The 25580-nt window shown below is 47.2% G+C and overlaps 1 protein-coding gene across 1 annotated transcript in view; it reads left to right on the top strand.

Annotated features, from left to right (window-relative positions):
* The window catches only part of LOC125451535 (regulator of G-protein signaling 22-like), a 169275-nt gene that overhangs the window by 69949 nt on the left and 73746 nt on the right, over positions 1-25580 (top strand). Inside the window, exons 11-13 of the mRNA XM_059645773.1 lie at positions 4359-4520; positions 12516-12681; positions 13455-13606. Coding sequence (XP_059501756.1) covers positions 4359-4520; positions 12516-12681; positions 13455-13606 — 480 coding nt within the window. The remainder of the gene's footprint in view (positions 1-4358; positions 4521-12515; positions 12682-13454; positions 13607-25580) is intronic.

Below are 25580 nucleotides of genomic sequence, written 5' to 3'. Positions count from 1 at the left end.
GAACAATTGCTGGCACTAGATTCAGGTTCTCTGTGTGATTTGTTGGCCAGTGAGAGCATCAAAGACTTGAAGCTGACTTGCTTGGCCAGGTATTGAAAACAAAAAATGATGTAAATCACAGCAGGTCAGGCAGAAGAGAGAGAAAGCTAATGTTTTGAGTCCAGATGGATCTTCATCAGAGCTAATGTGAAGTGTGGAGAGGGCAACATTTCCACAATAGTGAGAGCTGGTGGAGTGCTGGGTGGGGGAAAGGCTGCTGATCGTGCAGATTAAGTGATCAGAGTGGCAGAACAATGGTGTGTCCAACTTCCAGATTGGAAAGAACAGATAGTCCCACTGGAGTATGGTGAGGGAACAGAAGACATGGTGACAGAGAATGTAACAAGTAAACCTAAAAGTAAGGGAAGAAATGGGAGTGAGCTCACAATATGAAGATGCTGAACTCAATATTAAGTGTACAAGTTGTAAAGTCTGAAGGTGAGATGTTGTTCCTGCAGTTTGCACTGTGATTTGCTGCAGTGTTGCAGCATGCTGAGGACAGACACGCAGGCATGCGAGCAGGATATTGTGTTAAAATGACCAACTGTGGGAAGGTTAGGGTCATGCTTGGATATGAACCAGAGTTGTTCTGCAAAGCCAGTCTGCGTTTGGTTTCTCCAATGTAGAATAGGCCACATTTGGTGCAGTGAATGCAATACACAAGATTGGAGGAGGTACAGGTTGATTGCCCTCCTCTCCTGCCTTTGTCAGGGCTTTCCATGCCATAATTATGTGAATCATCTCTTGAAGATACAGTTGGTATAACCAGATTTGTTACAAATCAATGGAACAACATTACTTAATGGATATAAAATAATTTGGAAAGGACGACCAGTAGTTGCGGTCTATATTGAAACTAAAATAGCCTGGAAAATGTTTGTGATAATGGGAACTGCAGATGCTGGAGAATCCAAGATAACAAAGTGTGAAGCTGGATGAACACAGCAGGCCAAGCAGCATCTCAGGAGCACAAAAGCTGACGCTTTGGGCCTAGACCCTTCATCAGAGAGGGGGATGGGGAGAGGGTTCTGGAATAAATAGGGAGAGAGGGGGAGGTGGACCGAAGTTGGAGAGAAAAGAAGATAGGTGGAGAGGAGAGTATAGGTGAGGAGGTAGGGAGGGGATAGGTCAGTCCAGGGAAGACGGACAGGCCGAGGTGGGATGAGGTAGTAGATAGGAAATGGAGGTGCGGCTAAACAACTGCACCTCCCAGTCGCGAGCCATTTTAACTCCCCCTCCCATTCCTCAGACGACATGCCCATCATGGGCCTCCTGCAGTGCCACAATGATGCCACCCGTAGGTTGCAAGAACAGCAACTCATATTCCGCTTGGGAACCCTGCAGCCCAATGGTATCAATGTGGATTTCACAAGCTTCAAAATCTCCCCTTCCCCCACTGCATCCCAAAACCAGCCCAGTTCATCCCCTCCCCACACTGCATCCCAAAACCAGCCCAGTTCTTCCCCTCCCCCCACTGCATCACAAAACCAGCCCAGCTCGTCCCCTCCCCCCACTGCATCCCAAAACCAGCCCAGCCTGTCTCCGCCTCCCTAACCTGTTCTTCCTATGGGGTGGGAGGAAGGGATGGGTGAGAGGAAGAACAGGTTAGGGAAGCGGAGACAGGCTGGGCTGGTTTTGGGATGCAGTGGGGGAAGGGGACAAGCTGGGCTGGTTTTGTGATGCAGTGGGGGTAGGGGAGATTTTGAAGCTGGTGAAGTCCACATTGATACCATTGGGCTGCAGGGTTCCCAAGCGGAATATGAGTTGCTGTTCTGGCAACCTTCGGGTGGCATCATTGTGGCACTGCAGGAGGCCCATGATGGGCATGTCGTCTGAGGAATGGGAGGGGGAGTTAAAATGGCTCGCGACTGGGAGGTGCAGTTGTTTAGCCGCACCTCCATTTCCTACCTACTACCTCATCCCGCCTCCTTGACCTGTCCGTCTTCCCTGGACTGACCTATCCCCTCCCTACCTCCCCACCTATACTCTCATCTCTACCTGTCTTCTTTTCTCTGCATTTTCAGTCCGGCTCCCCCTCTCTCCCTATTTATTCCAGAACCCTCACCCCATCCCCCTCTCTGATGAAGGGTCTAGGCCCAAAACGTCAGCTTTTGTGCTCCTGAGATGCTGCTTGGCCTGCTGTGTTCATCCAGCTTCACACTTTATTATCTTGGAAAATGTTTGTGGCTTTCCAGATGAAGTTTCAGAATCTGACATAATATTAAAAAGCAGGCTCTGAAAGAAATTAATTTCTGGATTATTTGCAAATCATGCCCTGTCGGTAAAATAGCATTGAGATAACACCGGTTAAAATTTTTACTGGAAAAATGGTGCAAAAGGAATGGATTTAGATTCTTTTTACAGAAGAGGAGAGATCTGGACACATTGAACAAGTCATGCTTCAGTCGAGTTGAGATCAGTTTCCTCATTAGCACTTTAACTGGTTCTGCGGCTGAGAGTTAGAACTGGTTTGAAATTGATGGATACACCACAGTGGAGCAGTAGAGAGATTTAGTTCAAGGACGAGAAGAGACAAACAGGATCAAAATATGATTATGGTAGAAGAATGGACTAAGGTACTTGAGAAATCAAAGAATCAGATTACAGAGCAATAGAGAGCAATAACACTGCTAGATGTATACTTAAGACAAATCATGGAAAGAAGAGAACGGAGCAGATTAATAAATAAATTGAAGAATATTTAGGAACTATGGCTTCAATTATCCTAAAATAGCCTGGAAAAATAAAAGATTAAAACAGACAAGAATCTGGAAGAGTAGTGGAAGGATAAATCCAAAGTAGAGCTTCTAAATTGGAACAGAATTGACTTCAAATATATAAGAGGCAAAATGGAATTAAAGGTTGCTCGGAAAATATGTAGTGTAACTAGATGACCTTTCTTCGACACAGGCTAGCTTTATTTCAACAGGGTCAAAAGGTAACGGGACCAAACCTTGGAGAATGTAGGAGGTAGAGATTAAAATGAATCAAAAAAAATGTAAATGATGGATATCAAATAAATTCTTCAAGTGAGAAAAAGTGTGCAATGTTGAATGAAGAAGTGAAGATTAGTATTTGACTGGCAAAGAGAAAACTAGAATAGAATGGCAGTTAACATTAAAAGGAATCAAAAAATCTTCAAATGGCTTGAAAATAGTAAGTCGGTCGTGAAAAGTGAGATAGGGTATATTTAGAACAAAGACAAAGATGCAGAACCAGACTAGAGTATTTGATAACAAAGTGTGAAGCTGCATGAACACAGCAGCCCATGCAGCATCTCAGGAGCACAAAAGCTGACGTTTCGGGCCTAGCCCCTTCATCAGAGATTAAAACAGACTTTAATCAGAGTATTTGATCATTACTTGTATCAACCCAAAGAAGTTGCATATCAATGCAGAAGCTGCCAACAAAAAAAAAAATTGGTGGTGGTAGGGATGGGAGTGGGTATTGATAGGTAGAAATTGATAGGCAGGAGAAACTGAAAAAGCTGGCTGTGGTGAAAGTGAATATGTCTTTTGGGTAACTTTTATTACAGGTCACCAAATAAGATGGGAATGGAGATAAGAAAAGTTCATGTATAATTTTTCAATCTTCCCTTGATGTTTGGTTTGGGAAAGGTTTGGGAAGTGGCAAATGTGACACCATTATTCAAAAACGTGTGCAATGACACTCCTGTTAACTACAGGCTAGTCCATTTGACATCAGCAGGAAATGAGCAGAGATGTTTGCCACCACCAGAAGAGAATATCTCATGCATAATTAGGACCTTCACGTTAACTGCCATTCTTTTCTAAAATGATGACCTTCCCAAGGCACTGAGATGTGTCCTCCTATTTAAGAAGAAGGGAATGAATCCCACCCCAATAAGATGCAGTAACTGCTTCCCTGCCAGCAGTGGTAATGGCTGTATACTTTAGATTTCACACCCTCATGTTAATCCCGAGAGGTCTTCCAGCATCCAGCTAGGCCCTGGTGACCTCTAACCTCACTTTATCTCTCATTGAGTGTGCCTCAGTCATAGAATTGCAGTTTCCTTGAAGTTTTAGCCTCTTCACTGTCCACTGCTAATGATCAGGTTGCTGAAGCTACTGACCAGCCGGTCCTGTGATTCGACCAGTGCACCGAGCGGGCAGGTCACCAGAAGAATGCCTCCGTGGCTTCCACTTCTGATGAAGATACATTGTGTCCCATGGGACTCGGCTTTCTCTGGTATAATTCCTGGCTCCTCATTCAACTTATTTATCAAATTATTTTCAAGGCTTTGCTTTCTTCCATAAAAAGTAATGATTGTATTTTTGTTCTTTATCTTTGTTTTAAAGCTACCTGAACCTCATCAGGAATCGTTATTTGTGCAGCAATGGTGAATTCTACCTGAATGAGGAAACGCGTACAAAGCTGGACCTATTATTTGTCTCAAATTGGACTTTAGAAAATTTGTGTCAGATACAGTCAAATATAGTGATACCTCTACTTCAATATTGGTGAGTATAGAAAATTAGAATATAAAATATTGGATCTACACTTCAAGCCATTCAAGAAGATCACGCCTGATCTTCGTCCTCAGCTGCACGACAACATGTATGTTATTTCACTTTGCATTGAAAAATTTATTGACCTCTGACTTGAGTATATTCGATGATTGAGCATCCAGGACCTCTGATACAAAGAATTCCAAGCACATAATCCACAAACCTGCCTGCCCTGGTCGACCCATTGTCTCAGCCTGTTCCTGCCCTACCCAACTCATCTCCACCTATCTGGACTCCATTTTCTCCCCTTTGGTCCAGAAACTCCCTACCTACGTCCATGACACCACCCACGCCCTCCACCTCCTCCAGAACTTCCAATTCCCTGGCACCCAACACCTCATTTTCACCGTGGACGTCCAGTCCCTATACACCCGTATTCCTCATGCAGATGGCCTCAATGCCCTCTGCTTCTTCCTGTCCCGCAGGCCCGACCAGTCCCCCTCCACCGACACCCTCATCCGCCTGGCCGAACTCGTCCTCACCCTCAACAGCTTCTCTTTCGATTCCTCCCACTTCCTACAGACAAAGGGGGTCACCATGGGCACTCACATGGCCTCCAGCTATGCCTGCCTCTTTGTAGGTCACGTGGAACAGTCCCTCTTCCGCACCTACACACGCCCCAAGCCCCACCTCTTCCTCCGTTACATTGATGACTGTTTCGGCGCCGGCTCTTGCTCCACAGAGGAGCTCGAACAGTTTATCCACTTCACCAACACCTTCCACCCAAACCTCAAGTTCACCTGGGCCATCTCCAACACATCCCTCACCTTCCTGGACCTCTCAGACTCCATCTCGGGCAACCAGCTAGTAACTGATGTCCATTTCAAGCCCACCGACTCCCACAGCTACCTAGAATACACCTCCTCCCACCCACCCTCCTGCAAAAATGCCATCCCCTATTCCCAATTCCTTCGCCTCCGCCGCATCTGCTCCCAGGATGAGGCATACCACTCCTGCACTTCCAGATGTCCAAGTTCGTCAAGGACCGCAACTTTCCCCCCGCAGTGGTCGAGAACATTCTTGACCACGTCTCCCGCATTTCCCGCAACACATCCCTCGTACCCTGCCCCCGCCACAACAGCCCAAAGATTCCCCCTCGTTCTCACACATCACCCCACCAACCTCCGGATACAACACATCATCCTCTGACATTTCCGCCATCTACAATCCGACCCCACCACCCAAGACATTTTTCCGTCCCCACCCTTGTCTGCCTTCCGGAGAGACCACTCTCTCTGTGACTCCCTTGTTCGCTCCACACTGCCCTCCAACCCCACCACACCCGGCACCGTCCACTGCAACCGCAGGAAGTGCTACACTTGCCCTCACACCTCCTCCCTCACCCCCATCCCAGGCCCCAAGATGACTTTCCATATTAAGCAGAGGTTCACCTGCACATCTGCCAATGTGGTATACTGCATCCATTGTACCCGGTTGGCTGCCTCTACATTGGGGAAACCAAGCGGAGGCTTGGGGACCACTTTGCAGAACACCTCCGCTTGGTTCGCAATAAACAACTGCACCTCCCAGTCGCGAACCATTTTAACTCCCCCTCCCATTCTTCAGATGACATGTCCATCATGGGCCTCCTGCAGTGCCACAATGATGCCACCCGAAGGTTGCAGGAACAGCAACTCATATTCCGCTTGGGAACCCTGCAGCCCAATGGTATCAATGTGGACTTCACCAGCTTCAAAATCTCCCCTTCCCCCACCGCATCCCAAAACCAGCCCAGTTCTTGCCCTCCCCCCACTGCATCACACAACCAGTCCAGCTTATCCCCTCCCCCCAGTGCATCCCAAAACCTGCCCAGCCTGTCTCTGCCTCCCTAACCTGTTCTTCTTCTCACCCATCCCTTCCTCCCACCTCAAGCCGCACCTCCATTTCCTACCTACTAACCTCATCCCGCCCCCTTGACCTTTCTATCCTCCCCGGACTGACATATCCCCTCCCTACCTCCCCACCTATACTCTCTCCACCTATCTTCTTTACTCTCCATCTTCGGTCCGCCTCCCCCTCTCTCCCTATTTATTCCAGTTCCCTCTCCCCATCCCCCTCTCTGATGAAGGGTCTAGGCCCGAAACGTCAGCTTTTGTGCTCCTGAGATGCTGCTTGGCCTACTGTGTTCATCCAGCTCCACACTTTGTTATCTAACATACAACACTTTGATGGAAGAAATTTGTCTTTGTTTTCTTCCCAGTCATTTACCTCTTATTTTGTTAGTGTGTTTTGGAGAGCGTGGGTATCAGAGTAATGATTTTCAGAGTAGGAACCGTGAGTCAGAGCGGTGATTTAGAGAGTAGGAATCAAGAGTCAGAGGTGTTTTAAAGAGTAGGAACTGAGAATCAGAACAGTGTTTTAAGGGATAGGAGCTGAGGGTCACAACGGTGATTTAGAAAGTGCAGGAACTGAGACTTGGAGTCGTGATTTAGAGAGCGTGGGAGCTGAGAGTGAGAACAGAAATAAAAATGAAAGTATACCATCAATGTAAATAAGGTAGATAATTGATTGGCGAATATATCACTTTCTCCTTCTGCCTAAAATCTAGGACATCTGTTCAATTTAGAAACTGGCAAACTGAAAATGCAGGTGTGATAAGTACAATGCCATGAGTGGTATTAGATTGCAAGATAATAAAATGTGAGGCTGGATGAACACAGCAGGCCAAGCAGCATCTCAGGAGCACAAAAGCTGACGTTTCGGGCCTAGACCCTTCATCAGAGAGGGGGATGGGGAGAGGGAACTGGAATAAATAGGGAGAGAGGGGGAGGCGGACCGAAGATGGAGAGTAAAGAAGATAGGTGGAGAGAGTATAGGTGGGGAGGTAGGGAGGGGATAGGTCAGTCCAGGGAAGACGGACAGGTCAACGAGTTGGGATGAGGTTAGTAGGTAGATGGAGGTGCGGCTTGGGGTGGGAGGAAGGGATGGGTGAGAGGAAGAACCGCTTAGGGAGGCAGAGACAGGTTGGATTGGTTTTGGGATGCAGTGGGTGGGGGGGAAGAGCTGGGCTGGTTGTATGGTGCAGAGGGGGGAGGAGACGAACTGGGCTGGTTTAGGGATGCAGTAGGGGAAGGGGAGATTTTGAAACTGGTGAAGTCCACATTGATACCATATGGCTGCAGGGTTCCCAGGCGGAATATGAGTTGCTGTTCCTGCAACCTTCGGGTGGCATCATTGTGGCAGTGCAGGAGGCCCATGATGGACATGTCATCTAGAGAATGGGAGGGGGAGTGGAAATGGTTTGCGACTGGGAGGTGCAGTTGTTTGTTGCAAACTGAGTGGAGGTGTTCTGCAAAGCGGTCCCCAAGCCTCCGCTTGGTTTCCCCAATGTAGAGGAAGCCTCACCGGGTACAGTGGATGCAGTATACCACATTGGCAGATGTGCAGGTGAACCTCTGCTTAATGTGGAATGTCATCTTGGGGCCTGGGATAGGGGTGAGGGAGGAGGTGTGGGGGCAAGTGTAGCATTTCCTGCGGTTGCAGGGGAAGGTGCCGGGTGTGGTGGGGTTGGAGGGCAGTGTGGAGCGAACAAGGGAGTCACGGAGAGAGAGGTCTCTCCGGAAAGCAGACAGGGGAGGGGATGGAAAAATGTCTTGGGTGGTGGGGTCGGATTGTAGATGGCGGAAGTGTCGGAGGATGATGCGTTGTATCCGGAGGTTGGTGGGGTGGTGTGTGAGAACGAGGGGGATCCTCTTAGGGCGGTTGTGGCGGGGGCGGGGTGTGAGGGATGTGTCGCGGGAAATGCGGGAGACGCGGTCAAGGGCGTTCTCGATCACTGTGGGGGTAAAGTTGCGGTCCTTAAAGAACTTGGACATCTGGGATATGCGGGAGTGGAATGTCTTATCGTGGGAGCAGATGCGGCGGAGGCGGAGGAATTGGGAATAGGGGATGGAATTTTTGCAGGAGGGTGGGTGGGTGGGTGGAGGTGTATTCTAGGTAGCTGTGGGAGTCGGTGGGCTTGAAATGGACATCAGTTACAAGCTGGTTGCCGGAGATGGAGACTGAGAGGTCCAGAAAGGTGAGGGATGTGCTGGAGATGGCCCAGGTGAACTGAAGGTTGGGGTGGAAGGTGTTGGTGAAGTGGATGAACTGTTCAAGCTCCTCTGGGGAGCAAGAGGCGGCGCCGATACAGTCATCAATGTACCGGAGGAAGAGGTGGGGTTTGGGGCGTGTGTAGGTGCGGAAGAGGGACTGTTCCACGTGACCTACAAAGAGGCAGGCATAGCTGGGGCCCATGCGGGTGCCCATGGCCACCCCCTTAGTCTGTAGGAAGTGGGAGGAGTCAAAAGAGAGGTTGTTGAGTGTGAGGACGAGTTCAGCTAGGCGGATGAGAGTGTCGGTGGAGGGGGACTGGTCGGGCCTGCGGGACAGGAAGAAGCGGAGGGCCTTGAGGCCATCTCCATGCGGAATGCAGGTGTACAGGGACTGGACGTCCATGGTGAATATGAGGTGTTGGGGGCCAGGGAATTGGAAGTCCTGGAGGAGGTGGAGGGCGTGGGTGGTGTCACGGACGTAGGTGGGGAGTTCCTGGACCAAAGGGGAGAAAATGAAGTCCAGATAGGTGGAGATGAGTTCGGTGGGGCAGGAGCATATGAGGTTCAGAGGCATTAATTAAAATCAATTGTTTGAACTGATTGTAAAGAATGACCAAAAATGGGAACCCAACAATTATTTCTTTTCAATTACTTCACCACTTGGCTGATGCCCTCAGGACACTTCACGTGTATTGGGAAACCACATAATGCTGGTGAATGAGTTGGACTAAGTATGATGACACTCTTCCCAAACTGCTTGAGGGTGAGGCAAGATCAAACTGATGGGAGAAGGTGTAGAAGAGGGTGCAAAAAGCTTCACAAGCCATTTGGATATATGGAGAAGCTGGGTTTGCTTTTCTTGCAGAAGAGAGAATGTAAGGAGTAAGCAGGAACAGGGTACTGAGTAGGATGATCAGATGTGACTATATTGAATGATGGAGCAGGCTCAAATGGCCTACTCCTACATAACAAAAGGGACAGTGGCAGCACAGATCTGAAGTGAATGGGTGTTTTGTGGACTGGAAAAAAAAGTTGTGTCAGAAACTGAAATGTTTGATATTGAGGAATGTCACAAGCACTACCCACAGGATGTTGACATGTGGACGGACTGAGATGGGGTGTGGTGCTGGAGGAGAACAGCACAGGATTGCAAAGGAGTAAAACCTAACATCCAGATTCTCCTCATGGTCTCTGTAACAGTGTGTATCAATGTTATGTGCAAGCAGTTGCAGACATGATTAGCTATGTCTTGTTCATTACAAAAGTCTACTCATTTTAGAAATGAATGGTTTCCTCCACCACCATAAGTAATCTGCAGACCCTACAGATTCTTAAAGTGGATTGTGGGTGAAAACCTATTCCATGCTAAGCACCAAGACATACACAACAGGGATGATGCTGTAACAGCTACTTTTATTGATACATATTAATAACTTGGGCTGCAATTTCAGTTGGAGTGGATACAAGACTAGGAATAATTGTGATCTGAGGATAATAGTGATTGGCTTCAAGAGGATACAGGCTAGTGGAACGATGATACACGGAACATGAAATTTGATGCAGGAAGGGCTGAAGTAATATATTTTGTCAGGAAGGAGAGTAGAGAAAGTGGAAACTAAGGTTTTAATAAAAACAGAACTTGCCTGATTAACTCAGCTGGTTTGGCAGCATCGATGGAAAGAAAGCAGTGTCAACATTTTGGGTCCAATCACCCTTTTTCAGAACTCTGACTCTGCTTTGTCTTCACAGGTGCTGCCAGGCCTGCTGAGTTTCTCCAGCAATTTCTGCTTTTTTTCCCAGATTTCCAGCATCCACAGTTCTTTGTTTTTTGAAACTAAGTGATATGTCTGCAGGGATAGAGAAGTTTATGATATATGTGCATATATCATTGAAATGCTTTAGAAAGTGGTTAAAACATCATATGGAGTTATAGACCAATCAAGGTGCATAGTACAAAAGCAAAAAAGTTAAGATGAAGCTTTATAATACACTCCATTCAGCCTCAACTGTTGTATTATATTCAGTTCTGGTGGCTGCAACTTATGAAGAAAGTTAAGCATTTAGATAGAATGCAGAAAATATTTACAAGAATGCTTCCAGAGGTGAAGAACTTCATTTACATGGATAGATTAGAGAAGATGGTGCCCAACAGAATTTGATAAACACTTAGAGAAAGAAGAATTGTAAGCCTAGAGGAAAGGAGTGAGACAGTAAAACAAGAGAAATTAATTTTATCTGGAGGTGGCAAGAAACCATATAATCAAAAGTAAGCCCAGAAATGATATGCTTAATGCGAGATAATAGGAACTACAGATGCAGGAGAATCCGAGATAACAAGGTGTAGAGCTGGATGAACACAGCAGGCCAAGCAGCATCTTAGGAGCGGAAAAGCTGACGTTTCAGGCTTAGAACCTTCATCAGAAATGAGGGAGGGGGACAGGGTTCTGAAATAAATAGGGAGAGAGGAGGAGGCGGATCGAGGATGGATAGAGAAGAAGATAGTTGGAGAGGAGACAGACAAGTTAAAGAGGCAGGGATGGAGCCAGTAGACGTGAGTGTAGGTGGGGAGGTAGGGAGGGTATAGGTCAGTCCAGGGAGGACAGACAGGTCAAGGGGGCGGGATGAGATTAGTAGGTAGGAAATGAGGGTGCAGTGGTGGGAGGAGGGGTTAGGTGAGAGGAAGAACAGGTGAGGGAGGCAGGGACGAGCTTGGCTGGTTTTGGGATACAGTAGGGGGAGGGCAGATTTTGAAGCCTGTGAAATCCACATTGATACCATTGGGCTGCAGAGTTCCATAATAAACAACCACAACTCCCGGTCGCGAACCATTTCAACTCCCCCTCGCATTCCTTTGACGACATGTCCATCCTGGGCCTCCTGCAGTGCCACAATCATGCCACCTGAAGGTTGCAGGAACAGCAACTCATATTCCGCTTGGGAACCCTGCAGCCCAATGGTATCAATGTGGACTTCACAAGCTTCAAAATCTCCCCTCCCCCCACTGCATCCCAAAACCAATCCAGCTCGTCCTCACCTCCCTAACCTGTTCTTCGTCTCACCTATCCCCTCCTCCCACCTCAAGCCGCACCCGCATCACCTACATATTAACTTCCTCCCGCCCCCTTGACCTGTCCATCCTCCCTGGACAGACCTATCCCTTCCCTACCTCCCCACCTACACTCACCTCTACTGGCTCCAGCCTCGCCTCTTTAACTTGTCTGTCTCCTCTCCATCTATCTTCTCCTCTATCCATCCTCGACCTGCCTCCCCCTCTCTCCCTATTTATTTCAGAACCCTCTCCCCCACCCCATTTCTGATGAAGCATCTAGGCCCGAAAGTCAGCTTTGCTGCTTCTAAGATGCTACTTGGCCTGCTGTGTATATCCAGCTCTACACCTTGTTATGTCTTGATATGCTTAATGGCCTATTTTGCAAACATTGTGCAATAACATTATATATTGTGTACAGTCTATGTATTAACTAAATCAAGCTATAATCAAGAAATTATGAGCTTTGATTAATCGTAGAACATATATAATACAAAAAGGAGACCATTTGGTCATGCCACTGCCAGTTGGTTAAATATATTGTTGATTGTTGCAGAACTCAATTGGCTACAGTTCTGTGATGGGAAAACTTGAAAATAATAAAAAAGCAACATTTAAAATAAATCATGATAAGAACTCAGGATTTTCCAAGTTTGCTTTTGAAAAATATATTTTGAATCTTCTGTGCTTTTCACATTATTAGAGGATGAATAAATGTTCCAACTCAAACAATAAACAGCCACACCCTACAACGGGGAAAATAAGCCAAAGTCTGTTAGAATTTCCATGAATTCTACCGTACTTGAATTTCCGCAAATACATTTTTATGTAATAATTGTCTTCCACATTTTTTTCAAAAAAATGCAGGGGCCCAAGGTATTGTGTTAACCAAGGATTTCCCATAAGAAAAGCTGGCACAATACTGAAAGATTGGGAAGATCGTCACCTGAGACCTAAGTCAGAAAAAGGTCTACCTACTAAGACTGCTATATCAAACCCAATTCGTACTAAAATTGATTGCAACCTGGAAGAGGTTGGTATCATACCGGGTTTGAAACATTCCAGATTCCATCACCCAGATTGAAACTGTTTCCATGCAAAAAGTGGATCATAGCATAAATATCACAGCAGTTTAGTTTGCACTGCCAAGCAAGTCTGGAACTTGTAAGCCATGAATGAAATGTGATATAGATGCAGATTTATTTCCATTTCCCACCATTTCCTTCACCAATTTTTTGTCCTCTAGCTTGCAGAAATTGAATCTGAAATTCTGAAACTTTCATGGTGCAATTATGGTTGCATTTTGAATTGTGGGCAAACTTATGCTGAATTGCACTGGTTTTAAAAATGCATTCTGAACTCAAGTAAAAATATGGCAGTAAAAATTCTGAAAATGCTCGAGTTGGTTCATTAGTTCATAGATGTTTCATTACCCTGCTGGGTAATAGCATCAGTGCAGCATCCAATGAAGCGCTGTTATGTTTTCCCGCCTGTTATTGAAATACACCACTACAAAGAAAAACCAGAATTGAGGTAATCAAATCCAACAGATCGCAGAGTTTAAATACCAGGTGGGAAAGCTCAACAGCACTTCATCAGAGGCTGCTGTGCTGATGTTACCTGGCTGGGTAATGAAACACCTGCGAACTAACAAACCAGCTCAGCAAGCCAACCAACCACAACATCCACAATGCGAGCTGCAAATCTATTCAAAAACCTTAGACAAATTAGATGTTGTTACAAGAGAAAAGGAAAGAGTTTGTGAATTTCTCTTAATTTAGTTTTGTCTTGCAATATTTCCAATAGTATGATGATATCCAGAAAAAGCATTCAGCAAAGGGACGCCCAGATAGTGCAACTCATGTATCACCACAAAGAAATCCACTGAAAACAGAAACAGAGAAAACAACTTTCAAAAATGTGATGGAGAGCTTTTCCGACAATCTGGTGAATAAAGAGTGAGTTAACATGCCATGCTGTAATGGGGAATGGCTTGTTAAAATATTAATAGCATGAGATGGTGATAAAATCATTTTTGCCTGCATTGCATTTTTAATTTACATATTTCAATTCAAGTAAACAGAATTTAATAGGTTAACTCATGAGATCTTGCAAATTATTTTATAACGATTAGGCTAAGTTTGGACTTGATGCCCTTGACATGAAAGCAGAATTTAGATCAGTAAGGCATCAAGCTGCCCTCACAATATGAAGTCAAATGACAATTAGGGGAAAACTCACCACTGGGTAAAATTATACCAAACACAAATGAAACGTATTGGAGGCCAATCATCCAAACTATAGGATATTGCTACAGAATATTCCTGAAGTTTATATTCCTAGGTCCAACCATCTTCAGTTTCTTAAAAATTAGCTTTCTTCCAATTTAAGGTCAGAATTGGGGATGTTTATTGATGTTCACACTATATTCAGCTCCATTTTTAACTCCACAGATAGTTAGACAGTCCATGGCTGCATGTGGCATTACCTGGACAACATTCGAGTTTGGGCTGAAAAGTAGCAAGTAACATCACTCCATATGAGAGATAGTGGGAACTGCAGATGCTGGAGAATCCAAGATAATAAAATGTGAGGCTGGATGAACACAGCAGGGCAAGCAGCATCTCAGGAGCACAAAAGCTGACGTTTCAGGCCTAGACCCTTCTAGGCCCGAAACGTCAGCTTTTGTGCTCCTGAGATGCTGCTTGGCCTGCTGTGTTCATCCAGCCTCACATTTTATTATCACTCCATATGAGTATCTGATTAGTGGCCCATTTCCAACAAGAGTAATATAATCATCTTCTCTTGATTTTCAATGGCATCACTGAACCTCCAGCATCATATGCTAGGGACTATCATTAGCCAAAGACTGTGGCTCTAAGAGCAGGTCAGAGGTTAGGAATTCTGTAGTGATTAACTCACCTCATAACTCTCCAGAATCTCTCCATCATCCACACGGTATTGTCAGGAATATGATGGAATACTCTCCATCTGCCTGGCTGAATGTCTCCACCACTTCATGAGAAGTGGGCAGCTGACACGTGAATCATTATCCCCTACAAATTCCCCTCTAAGCCACTCACCACCTTGACTTTGCTCTATATTGGCTTTCCTTCAGTGTTGCTGAATGACATTCTGTGTATATGTAAACTCAGGACTGCAGAAGTTCAAACATTTGGCACACCGCCAACACCTTAGTGGTGCCATTTTTGGATAGATAACAAATGACAGCTTTGCCCGCCATGGTAGTGTCTTAAAAAAAGACCAGTGGGAAAAGACATGCAGGATACTGTATTAAATCACAAATACCCTCATTATTGCCAAATATTGCTATCCATTTAATAATGATGTCCTAACATGGTATTAGAAATACAGTTGACAATAACTTCCATTTAGATAGCTCTATTAATTTCCAAAAGTCTTTTGCAACAATATACAACCAACCTATGTGAGTAGATTGTAGGAAAAATGGCTAAAAGCTTTGCCACAGAAGAATCTTTTTTAGGGTCCACCATAAAGAAGTGCAGAAAGCTGGAGAGGCAGTGATTTAGGGTGGAAGTTTGAAAGTCTAGCTCCTTGACAGTTGAAGGTATGTTCATCGACAGTAGAGTTATTAAGAGCCAGAACTAGAGAAGCACAAAGATTTGAGAGCATTGCAAAGTGGAAAGAATTTACAGATGGTGAGGATTAAGACCCAGTTGGGCTTTGAAAACGAGGATGAAAATTATAAAATCACAAATGAGTCATGTTGAGTAACAGAGTAGGTTTGTAAACATGGGGGTGATGGGTGGACAGAACTTGAGTTAGGACACTGTCAACAACTTTGTTTGGACTTATAATTATGGAGGTTGAAAAATGGTATCAACTATTGACTTCTTTCTCACTGCTACTTTAAAGTGTTGTGATCAAATTTTGGTGGGTATACTGGGATTGTACCATATCACAATGGAACAGGCTGAAAGGTTAAGATAAAAACTGAATGAATTGCAGATGCTAGAAATCAGAAACAAAAACAGAAATTGCTGGAAAAGTACAACAGTTCTGGCAGTATCTGTGGAGAGAAATCAGATTTAACATTTCAGGTCCAGTGACACTTCCGCAGAACTGATGGTAACTTGGAAAAGTTGGTTTTTATGCAGAAGATAGGATGGAGGGTGGAAGTAAGGAGTAAACAATAGGTAGAGATTGAGCCCAAAGAGAGAGAACAGTTGAACAGACAAGGGAGTGGACAATGATCAGCCGAGATGAATGAATAGTTACTAATGGGGATTATTAGTGAATCATAATGGATTGTGTGTAATAGCAGGCCATGGCCTATTTTGTGGAAGTTGGGGTAAAGACGTGGAAGAAGGTGCCTCACACCCTAAAATTGTTGATCTCAATATTGAGTTTCGAAGGCCGTACAGTTCCCAAGTGTAAAATGAGGTATTGTTTTTCCAGCTTGCCATGAGTTTCACTCGACATCTGCAACAAGCCCGAGACAGAGAGGTTGGCCAGAGAACACAGCTGTGTGTTGATGTGACAAGCAACTGGGAGCTCAGGGTCTTTATTGAAGACAGAGCATAGGTGTTCTGCAAAGCGGTAACTCAGTCTACACTTTGTTTTCCCAATGTTGAGGAGACCACATTGTGAGCAGTGAATGCACTAGACTAGATTGTATGAAGTGCAGGTAAAGTGTTGTTTCATTTGGAAACTGTGCTTGGGCCCTTGATGTGCTGAGGAGGGAGGAAGTAGACAGGCAGATGTTATAGCTTCTGTGATAGCAGGAGAAGGTGCGATGGGGCTGTGGGGGGTGTGTTGGGATTGAAGGAGGAGTGGACCAGGGTGACCCAAAGGGAATGGTCCTTGCAGAAAGCTGACAGTGAAAGGGTCCTGGCATCCCATTGGAGGTGGCGGAAATGGTAGCTAATGATCCTCTGGATAAAAGCTGAAAGAACTGTGGATGCTGTAAAGAGAGATTGCTAGAAAATCTTAGCAGGTCTGGCAGGACCTGTGAAGAGAAATCGGAGTTAACATTTCGGGTCCAGTGACCCTTCTTCAGAACTGATGGTAGCTAGGAAAATGTTTTCTTCAACCGAAGATGCTCCAGCTTCATTGTTGACGGAGCCTTCAAATGGGTCTGACCCATCTCCTGCACTTCGCCCTCAAACCCTCTTCCCTCCCGCAACAGTGATAGGGTTCCCTTTGTTCTTACCTACTGTGCCACCAGCATCCACATCCAGAAGATCATCAGCTGCCATTTCTGACACGTCCAGCGAGATATCACCACCAAACACATATTCCCCTCCCCTCCCTTCCACAGAGATGGTTCCCTCCTTCACTCCCAATACCACCCCCCTCAACCCCACAGCCCTACGGCACCTTTCCCTGCAGCCGCTAAAGGTGTAAAACCTGCCTGTTTACCCCCTCCCTTCCCATATCTGAGGGCCCAAACTTACCTTCCAGGTGAAGTAACATTTTACCTGCATTTCCACAATCTAGTCTACTGCAATCACTGCTCACAATGTGCTCTCCTCTAGATTGGACATCTACATTTTACCCATGAAAAAGATTCTGAGCTTCCAGTTGCCTGCCACTTTAACACACCATCCTGTTCCCTGGTCAACATCTCTGTCTCAGGCTTGCTTAGTGTTCTAGCAAAACTCAATACAAGTTGGAAGAACAATACCCCATTTTCCGCTTGGGGACCCTGCAGTCCCCCAGACTCAATATTGAGTTCAATAGTTTTAGGGCCTAAACTCTCCCATGTCCCAGCCCCCTACCTTATACACCAGACCTTATTATCACTCAGCCTGCCATTACACTGTTGTTAGTCACTAACAATCCTCATTAACAGCTACTCACCCTCCCAACCAGTTTGTTATCAACTCGTTTGTCTGTTCAATTGTTGTAGCCTCTCTTTGGGCTCTATCCTCACCTTTTATTTACACCTTACCCCCTCTCCCCACCCTAACCTCTGCCTATAACCGACATTTTCCCAGCTACCACCAGTTCTGAGGAAGGGTCACTGGACCTGAACTGTTAACTCTAATTTCTCTTCACAGAAGGTGCCAGACCTGCTGAGCTTTTCCGGCATACTGTATTTTTGTTAATGATCCACTGGACATGGATGCCGGAGGAATGGTAGATAAGGACAAGATGGATCCTATTGCTATTGTGGGAGGGAAGGGAGGTGGGAGGGCTGAAGTGTGGGAGATGGGTTGTACCCGGCTGAGGGTCCTATCTACTACGGTGCTGGGGAACCCTCAGTTGAAGAAGAAAATGGACATTTTGGAAGCCCCCTTGTTGAAGTTGGCATCATCAGACCAAATGCAATGGAGACAGAGGAACTAGGAGAATGGGAAAGAGTATTTACAGGAAGTAGGATATGAGGGTGTGTGGTCAAGGGGATGTGGGATTTGGTAGGTTTCTAATGGATATTTGTGACCAACCTATCTCCAGAAATGGAAACAGACTTCAAGGAAGAGAAGGGAGGAGTCAGAAAGGGACCGGGTGAACGTGAGGGCAGCGTCGAAATTGGAAGAGTGCTCCTCCATCAACACTGAAGAAGTGTTGTTGTAACACCCATCCAAGACAAAGCAGCCTCCTTCATTGGCACTCTATCCAGCAACTTTATATTCATTCATAGAGTCATATAGCATGGAAACAGACCCTTCAATCCGACCAGCCAATGCTGAACATAATCCTAAGACAAACTAGTCCTGCCTGCTTGCTTCTGGCCCATATCCTTCCAAACCTATCCTTATCCAAACATCTCTTAGACATTGAAATTCTGCCCACATCCATCACTTTCTCAGGGAGTTAATTCCACATGAGAATTACCCTGTGTAAAAAAATTTTCCCCTCATGTCTTATTTAAACCACTCTCCTCTCATTTTAAAAATGTGCCCCTTAGTCATAAAATCCCCAATCTTAGGGAAAAGACACCTACCATTAACGATAGTTATACCTCTCATTATTTTATAAACTCCTATAAAGTCACCTCTCAATCTCCTACGCTCCAGTGAAAAAAGTCCCAGCCTATCCAGCTTTCTTTATAACTCAAACTTTTCAGACCTGACAACACCTCTCTGAACCCTCTCCAGCTTTATAATATCCTTCTATAACTGGACAGCTGGAACTCTTGCCACCAATGCATAATGGCAGCACTGTGTACCATCAACTTCAACATACATACAGAAAAACAACATTACAGCAGAAGAAGAGATAACAAAGTGTGGAGCTGGATGAATACAGCAGGCCAAGCAGCATCTCAGGAGCACAAAAGCTGACGTTTCGGGCCTAGACCCTTCATCAGAAAAGGGAGAGGGGGAGAGGGTTCTGAAATAAATAGGGAGAGAGGGGCAGGAGGATCGAAGATGGATAGAGGAGTAGATAGGTGGAGAGGAGACAGATAACTTAAAGAAGCGGGGATGGAGCCAGTAGAAGTGAGTGTAGGTGGGGAGGGGATAGGTCAGTCTGGGGAGGACAGACAGGTCAAGGGATGGGATAACATTAGTAGGAAGGCAATGGGGGTGTGGCTTGAGGTGGAAGGAGGGGATAGGTGAGAGGAAGAACAGGTTGGGGGGGGGAACGAGCTGGGTTGGTTTTGGGATGCAGTAGCGGGAGGGGAAATACAGCAGAAGCACCCCATTTGGCCGCTAGAGTTGGCTCCCCTATTCTTGATTATGAGCTGAACCTGCACGTGAACTTTTTGTGACTCATTCTCAGGAAAATGAGGTCCCTATGCACCTAGAATCCTGCAAGTATTTCCTATTGAAGTAATAATGTTAAGTTTATTTTTCCAGAGGGTTGTGAGTCTGAGGAACTGTCTGGCTGTAAAAGGCATGGAAAATAATCTGTTTGCATTTTGAAGTTAACTTTCCCATTCCGCCTGCCCTGATGACCTTTGATTATATTGACTATCAAGAATTTACCTACCACCGCCTTCAAAGTATTAAGTGATCTGTCCTCCATTGCCATCTGAGGCAGAGAGTTCTAAAGTTGCACAATCCCCACAGAGAAATCATCTCTGTGCTAAAAGAGTGACCCCCTAACTTTTAAAAATTGTGTTTCTCCCCACCACCACACCCAGTTCTGGACTGACCGACAAAAGGAAATATTCACCCATTTCCAAATTGTGAAGACTGTTCAGAATATTACACCTTTCAATCAAGTCATTGTTCACTCTTCTAAACGACAGAGGAAACAATCCCAGCCTGTCCCAACCTATCCTTTTAAGATAATCCACTCATTCCAGATATCAATTCAGTAAACCTGTTCTGAACTTCCTCCTTTATTTACTTTCTTAAATTAGGTGACCAAAATTATACACAGTATTTGTGAATATAGGCTTACCAATTAAAACCTAACAAACTTCTCTTTAGAGATAATGGGAACTGCAGATGCTGGAGAATCCAAGATAACAAAGTGTGGAGCTGGATGAACACAGCAGGCCAAGCAGCATCTCAGGAGCACAAAAGCTGACGTTTTGGGCCTAGACCCTTCATCAGAGAGGGGGATGGGGAGAGGGTTCTGAAATAAATAGGGAGAGAGGGGGAGGCGAACCGAAGATGGAGAGAAAAGAAGATAGGTGGAGAGGAGAGTATAGGTGGGGAGGTAGGGAGGGGATAGGTCAGCCCAAGGAGGACAGACAGGTCAAGGAGGTGGTTTGAGGTTAGTAGGTAGGAAATGGAGGTGCAGCTTGAGGTGGGAGGAGGGGATAGGTGAGAGGAAGAACAGGTTAGGGAGGCAGAGACAGGCTGGGCTGGTTTTGGGATGCAGTGGGGGGAGGGGACAAGCTGGGCTGGTTGTGTGATGTAGTGGGGGGAGGGGACGAACTGGGCTGGTTTTGGGATGCAGTGGGGGAGGGGGAGGTTTTGAAGCTTGTGAAGTCCACATTGATACCATTGGGCTGCAGGGTTCCCAAGTGGAATATGAGTTGCTGTTCCTGCAATCTTCGGGTGGCATCATTGTGGCACTGCAGGAGGCCCATGATGGACATGTCGTCTATGGAATGGGAGGGCGAAGATGACTTTCCACATTAAGCAGATGTTCACCTGCACATGTGCCAATGTGGTATAGTGTATCCACTGTACCCGGTGTGGCTTCCTCTACATTGGGGAAACCAAGCGGAGGCTTGGGGACCGCTCTGCAGAACATCTCCACTCGGTTCACAATAAACAACTACACCTCCCAGTAGCGAACCACTTTAACTCCCCTTCCCATTCTGCCTAGCAGAACTTGTCCTCACCCTCAACAACTTCTCTTTCGCTTCCTCCTACTTCCTACAGACAAAAGGGGTGGCCATGGGTACCCGCATGGGCCCAAGCTATGCCTGCCTCTTTGTAGGTTACGTGGAACAGTCCCTCTTCCGCACCTACACACGCCCCAAACCCCACCTCTTCCTCCGGTACATTGATGACTGTATTGGCACCACCACTTGCTCCCCAGAGGAGCTTGAACAGTTCATCCACTTCACCAACACCTTCCACCCCAACCTCAAGTTCACCTGGGCCATCTCCAACACATCCCTCACCTTCCTGGACCTCTCAGTCGCCATCTCAGGCAATCAGCTAGTAACTGATGTCCATTTCAAGCCCACCGACTCCCACAGCTACCTAGAATACAACTCCTCCCACCCACCCTCCTGCAAAAATTCCATCCCCTATTCCCAATTCCTTCGCCTCCGCCGCATCTGCTCCCAGGATGAGGCATTCCACTCCCGCACATCCCAGATGTCCACGTTCTTCAAGGACCGCAACATCCCCCCCCGCAGTGGTCGAGAACACCCTTTAGAGATAATGGGAACTGCAGATGCTGGAGAATCCAAGATGACAAAGTGTGAAGCTGGATGAACACAGCAGTCCAAGCAGCATCTCATGAGCATGGATAATAATGGATAGCAATTTATTAGTCTTCTTGATTATCTTCTGTACCTTCATACTAACTTCTTGTAACTCATGGACTAGAACACCTGGATCCTTCTGCAATTTGGATTTCTGTAGCAGTTCTCCATTTAAGTAATATTCTGCCTCTTTATTCTTTCTGGCAAAGTGAACAACTTCTCATTTTCATACATTCTACTCAAAAGCCTTCTGGAAATGGCAGTACATCAAGAACTCCCACTTTATCAATAGCACATATTATTCATTCAAAGACCTCCAACAAATTAGTTAAATACAATCTTCCTTTTACAAAACCATATTGAATCTCCCTGATTACCTTGAGTTTTTCTGAAAGTGCAGCTGTAATCTCCTAATGATTGATTCTAAGACTTTCCCATGGCAGATGTGAAACTAACTGACTGACAGTTTTCTGCCTCCCTGCTTTCTGAATAGAGGCGTTACATTTACTGGCTTCCAATCTGATGGAACCTTTCTAGAATTTAGTACATTTTGGAAAATTGATACTGCCATCTACTACCTCATTAACCACATCCTTTTAAGGCCTTAAGATAAAGTCTATCAGGATCAGGAACTTGCACATTGACAGCTCCATCTGTTTTCTTCTTTTCTTTTCCTGGTAGCGAGTTTTGAGAAGATTTGTAGCTCAGGTTGAGGTTCTGGATGTGAGTTTGCTCACTGAGCTGGCAGCTTAGTTTTGAGACATTTCACCACCATTCTAGGTAACATGATCAGTGAGCCTCCAGTGAAGCACTGGTGTTATGTCCCACTTTCTGTTTATCTATTTAGGTTTCCTCAGGTTGGTGATGTCATTTCCCATGTTGGTGATGTCATTTCCTGTTCTTTTTCTCAGAGGAGCCCATCTACCATTCTCTGAGAAAAAGAACAGGAAATGACATCACCAACCCAAGGAAACTTAAACAGATAAATAGAAAGCGGGCATAACACCAGTGCTTCACTGGAGGCTCACTAATGATGTTACCTTGAATGGTGGCCAATTGTCTGAAAATGAACCTTCCAGCTTAGTGAGCCACCTTACATCCAGAATAAAATAAAGACCCACTCTTTTGTGGACTGAGAAGAAGAGAGTGCGACTGTGTTGGAGGTGGAAGGAAGATGTTGAGTTGGCTGTGCAACCTTGCAACTGGTGGATCTTAATGCTGGCTTTGGCCTAATGCTGGTTCAGGGGAGCAGCCAACCTGCAACGATGGCTGCAGCGAGTACTCGTGCCCCGGGTCAGGGGGTCCGGAACACCATCCGTGTTTCCGTGAAGAAGGTGGATGAAGGTGCACCTGTGGACTGCACCTTCCTCGTGAAGAGGGTCCTGTTGGACTGTTGTGGGTTCGCTGCTATGGACATTTACTGCCTGCAGGATTTCCCTGGAGGAAGTTTCTACGATGTAACCTTCAGGAGTGTCAAGCTTTGCGACCGCTTCCTGGAGGTTTTCAAAGAGAAAGGATGTGAGGGGCCCCCTCTCCGTACTGACTGCTGTCCTGCTATTCGTGATGCTGGTGCAGAGGAGCCGTTTGGTGACTGTCCACACGTATAACCCGCATGTGCCAGCAGCTGATGTCCTGACCTTCCTCGGAAGGTACGTGAAGGTGGAAGGGGACCTAACCAACATGGACCCCTTCGGGATCTGGACCAGGAAGAGGCAGGTCAGGGTGATGCTGAGGACATGCGTGGATGGTCACATCAGACACCCACTGTCCAGCTTCATGATCGGCGGGAGCAAGGGCTACCTGACCTACGCAGGGCAACCCAAAGTCTGCCATGCCTGTGGTAGGTCAGGTCACATGGCAGCTGACTGCAAAGCCACCATCTGCAGGGAGGAGGGACACCTTGCAAAGGATTGCCCAAAAGAGAAAAGCCGCAACCTTTGCAGAGAAGTGGGCCACCTCTATAAGGCATGCCTATGGCCGGGGACCACCTACGCCCCGGTCACCGGTAGGGACAATGCAGGGCAAGCCCCGCCCGGAGGAGAAGAAGGCACCAGGCCCCTGCAAGGACCCCCCTAGTGTGCAGGAGGGTCATGTAGTGCAGGAGGGCCCAGCCCCGCAGAACGGACCCGAGGCCAGCAAAGTGCCTCTGTAGACTCCGCTTTCCCCAGTCCACCTCCGCCAACAAACCGGAGTCAATGGAGGGGGCAACAGGTGACCCAAGGGAGTGGACGATGGTCTGGAAGGCGAGGAGGAAGGCGTGCCGGAGGGCCCCAGCACCGCAGCCATCAGGCGGGAAGAGGCAGATACAGGGGGGCTATAAGAGCTCCTCTGATGAGGGGGATTCCAAGGAGGCCCGCCCAAAGCAGAAGGTGAAGATTTCCAGGGAGAAGGAAAGCAGCACCCTGATTCCAGGTGACAGGAGGTGTCCTGAGGCTCCCTCCGACACCTAGCCACGCACCGCTGGGGCCCTGGAGGGCCCCCCGTAACCTTCAGGCGGGAAGCAGCAAACAGCGTGTTCCCAGGCTGACCCAGAGCCGACTCTCCTGCCTCCGTACCCCTGACAGGGGGATGCCACCCAGAAGGCAGCACGAATAGTTTCCTGAGCCAGGAGATCGTCCAGCAGTTCACCCGGGCAATGGGCATGAAGGGACAGATGGAGGGCCTAGACCTTGGACTCAGGGAGGGTACTGCGGTCACTGCCCACACTGGGGGTACGCGTTGTGAGCATTAATGTGTGCAGCGTCAAGTCCACGTTGGCCTACCTGACCACCATCAAGGCGGACCTCCTGTTTCTGCAGGAGTGCGTGATACCGCACCTTGGCAGGTACGGGAAATGGTCGGGCGCCTGGACCTGTGGGCCTTCAATCTGGGTGGGGGTAACGACTGTCGCTCCTCGGGCCTGGCTATTCTGCTGCGGGGGCGCGACTTCTCCATCTCTCAAGTTCAGGATGTGGTGGGAGGCGCCTCCTAGTGGTTGATGTCACCGACAGAAACGCTCCCCTGAGGCTGATCAACGTGTACGCCCCAGCGGTACGGAGTGAGCGGTTGGCCGTCCTGCAGTGGCTTCCACCCCTGCTGGCTACGTCCAGGCCGGTCATCCTCGGCGGAGACTTCAAATGCATCATCGATGCCGATGGAAGATCTGGCATGCGGACAGCGGGTGGGGGGAGTCAACTGGACGTCACGTCCAGATTCCTGATGGGCACAGTGAAGGACGCCAAGCTGCTCGACATCTTCAGTGTCCCTGTAGACGGAGCGCAGCGGAGATACACCTGGTCGCGGCCAGACGGGTCTATCCGCTCAAGGATAGACTTCCTGTTTGTGTCACGGACGTTCTCGGTCAGGTCCACTGGTGTCGAGCCGGTGTTCTTCTCTGACCACTGCCTCCTGCTGGCCAACTGTCACTTACAGGACGACCAGCTGGCCAGCAAGGGGACGTGGAAGCTCAACACGACTCTGTTGACCCCAGAGAACGTCCAGGAGCTCAAGAGGGAGTACGCTGGTTGGAGAACCGTGAAACCCCTCTTTGAGTCACCGTGCGACTGGTGGGAGACGGTGAAGGAGAACATCAAGAGGTTCTTTGTCCTCAAGGCTGTTCGGAAGGCAAGAGAGAGGCGGGGAAAGCTGTTGCAACTCCAGAAAAGGGTGCAGAACCTGCTCCTTCTGCAGTTGATGGGGGTCGATGTCATGGAGGACCTCCGCGAGGTGAGGGGCCAGCAAGCCTCACTCTTTGCCGCGGAGGCCTCCAGGATAATCTTCCAGTCCAGGGTCCACTCCGTGGAGCAGGACGAGACGTGCTCGCGTTTCTTCTTTCAGAAGGTGCACAAAGAGTGCTCTGTGCTTAGCTGGCTGAAGGAGGACGATGGCTCAGTGACGTTGTCTCAGCCCGACATTTTGAGGATCAGCAGGTCCTTCTATGCCAGACTGTAAGAGGCAAAGCCCACGAACAGCACGGCCTCCAAGTCGTTCCTGTTGGCTATCACGGAGGTCTTAGATGACGGCACACGGGAATGGCTGGACCGGCCGATATCCCTGGACGAGCTGACCAGAGCCCTCAAGTCCTTTGAAAGGAATAAGATTCCTGGGAGTGACAGCTTACCAGTCGA

Source organism: Stegostoma tigrinum, chromosome 5 (assembly GCF_030684315.1).
Source record: "Stegostoma tigrinum isolate sSteTig4 chromosome 5, sSteTig4.hap1, whole genome shotgun sequence".
Lineage (NCBI taxonomy): Eukaryota > Metazoa > Chordata > Chondrichthyes > Orectolobiformes > Stegostomatidae > Stegostoma > Stegostoma tigrinum.
This window is presented reverse-complemented; position numbering and strand designations above follow the sequence as displayed.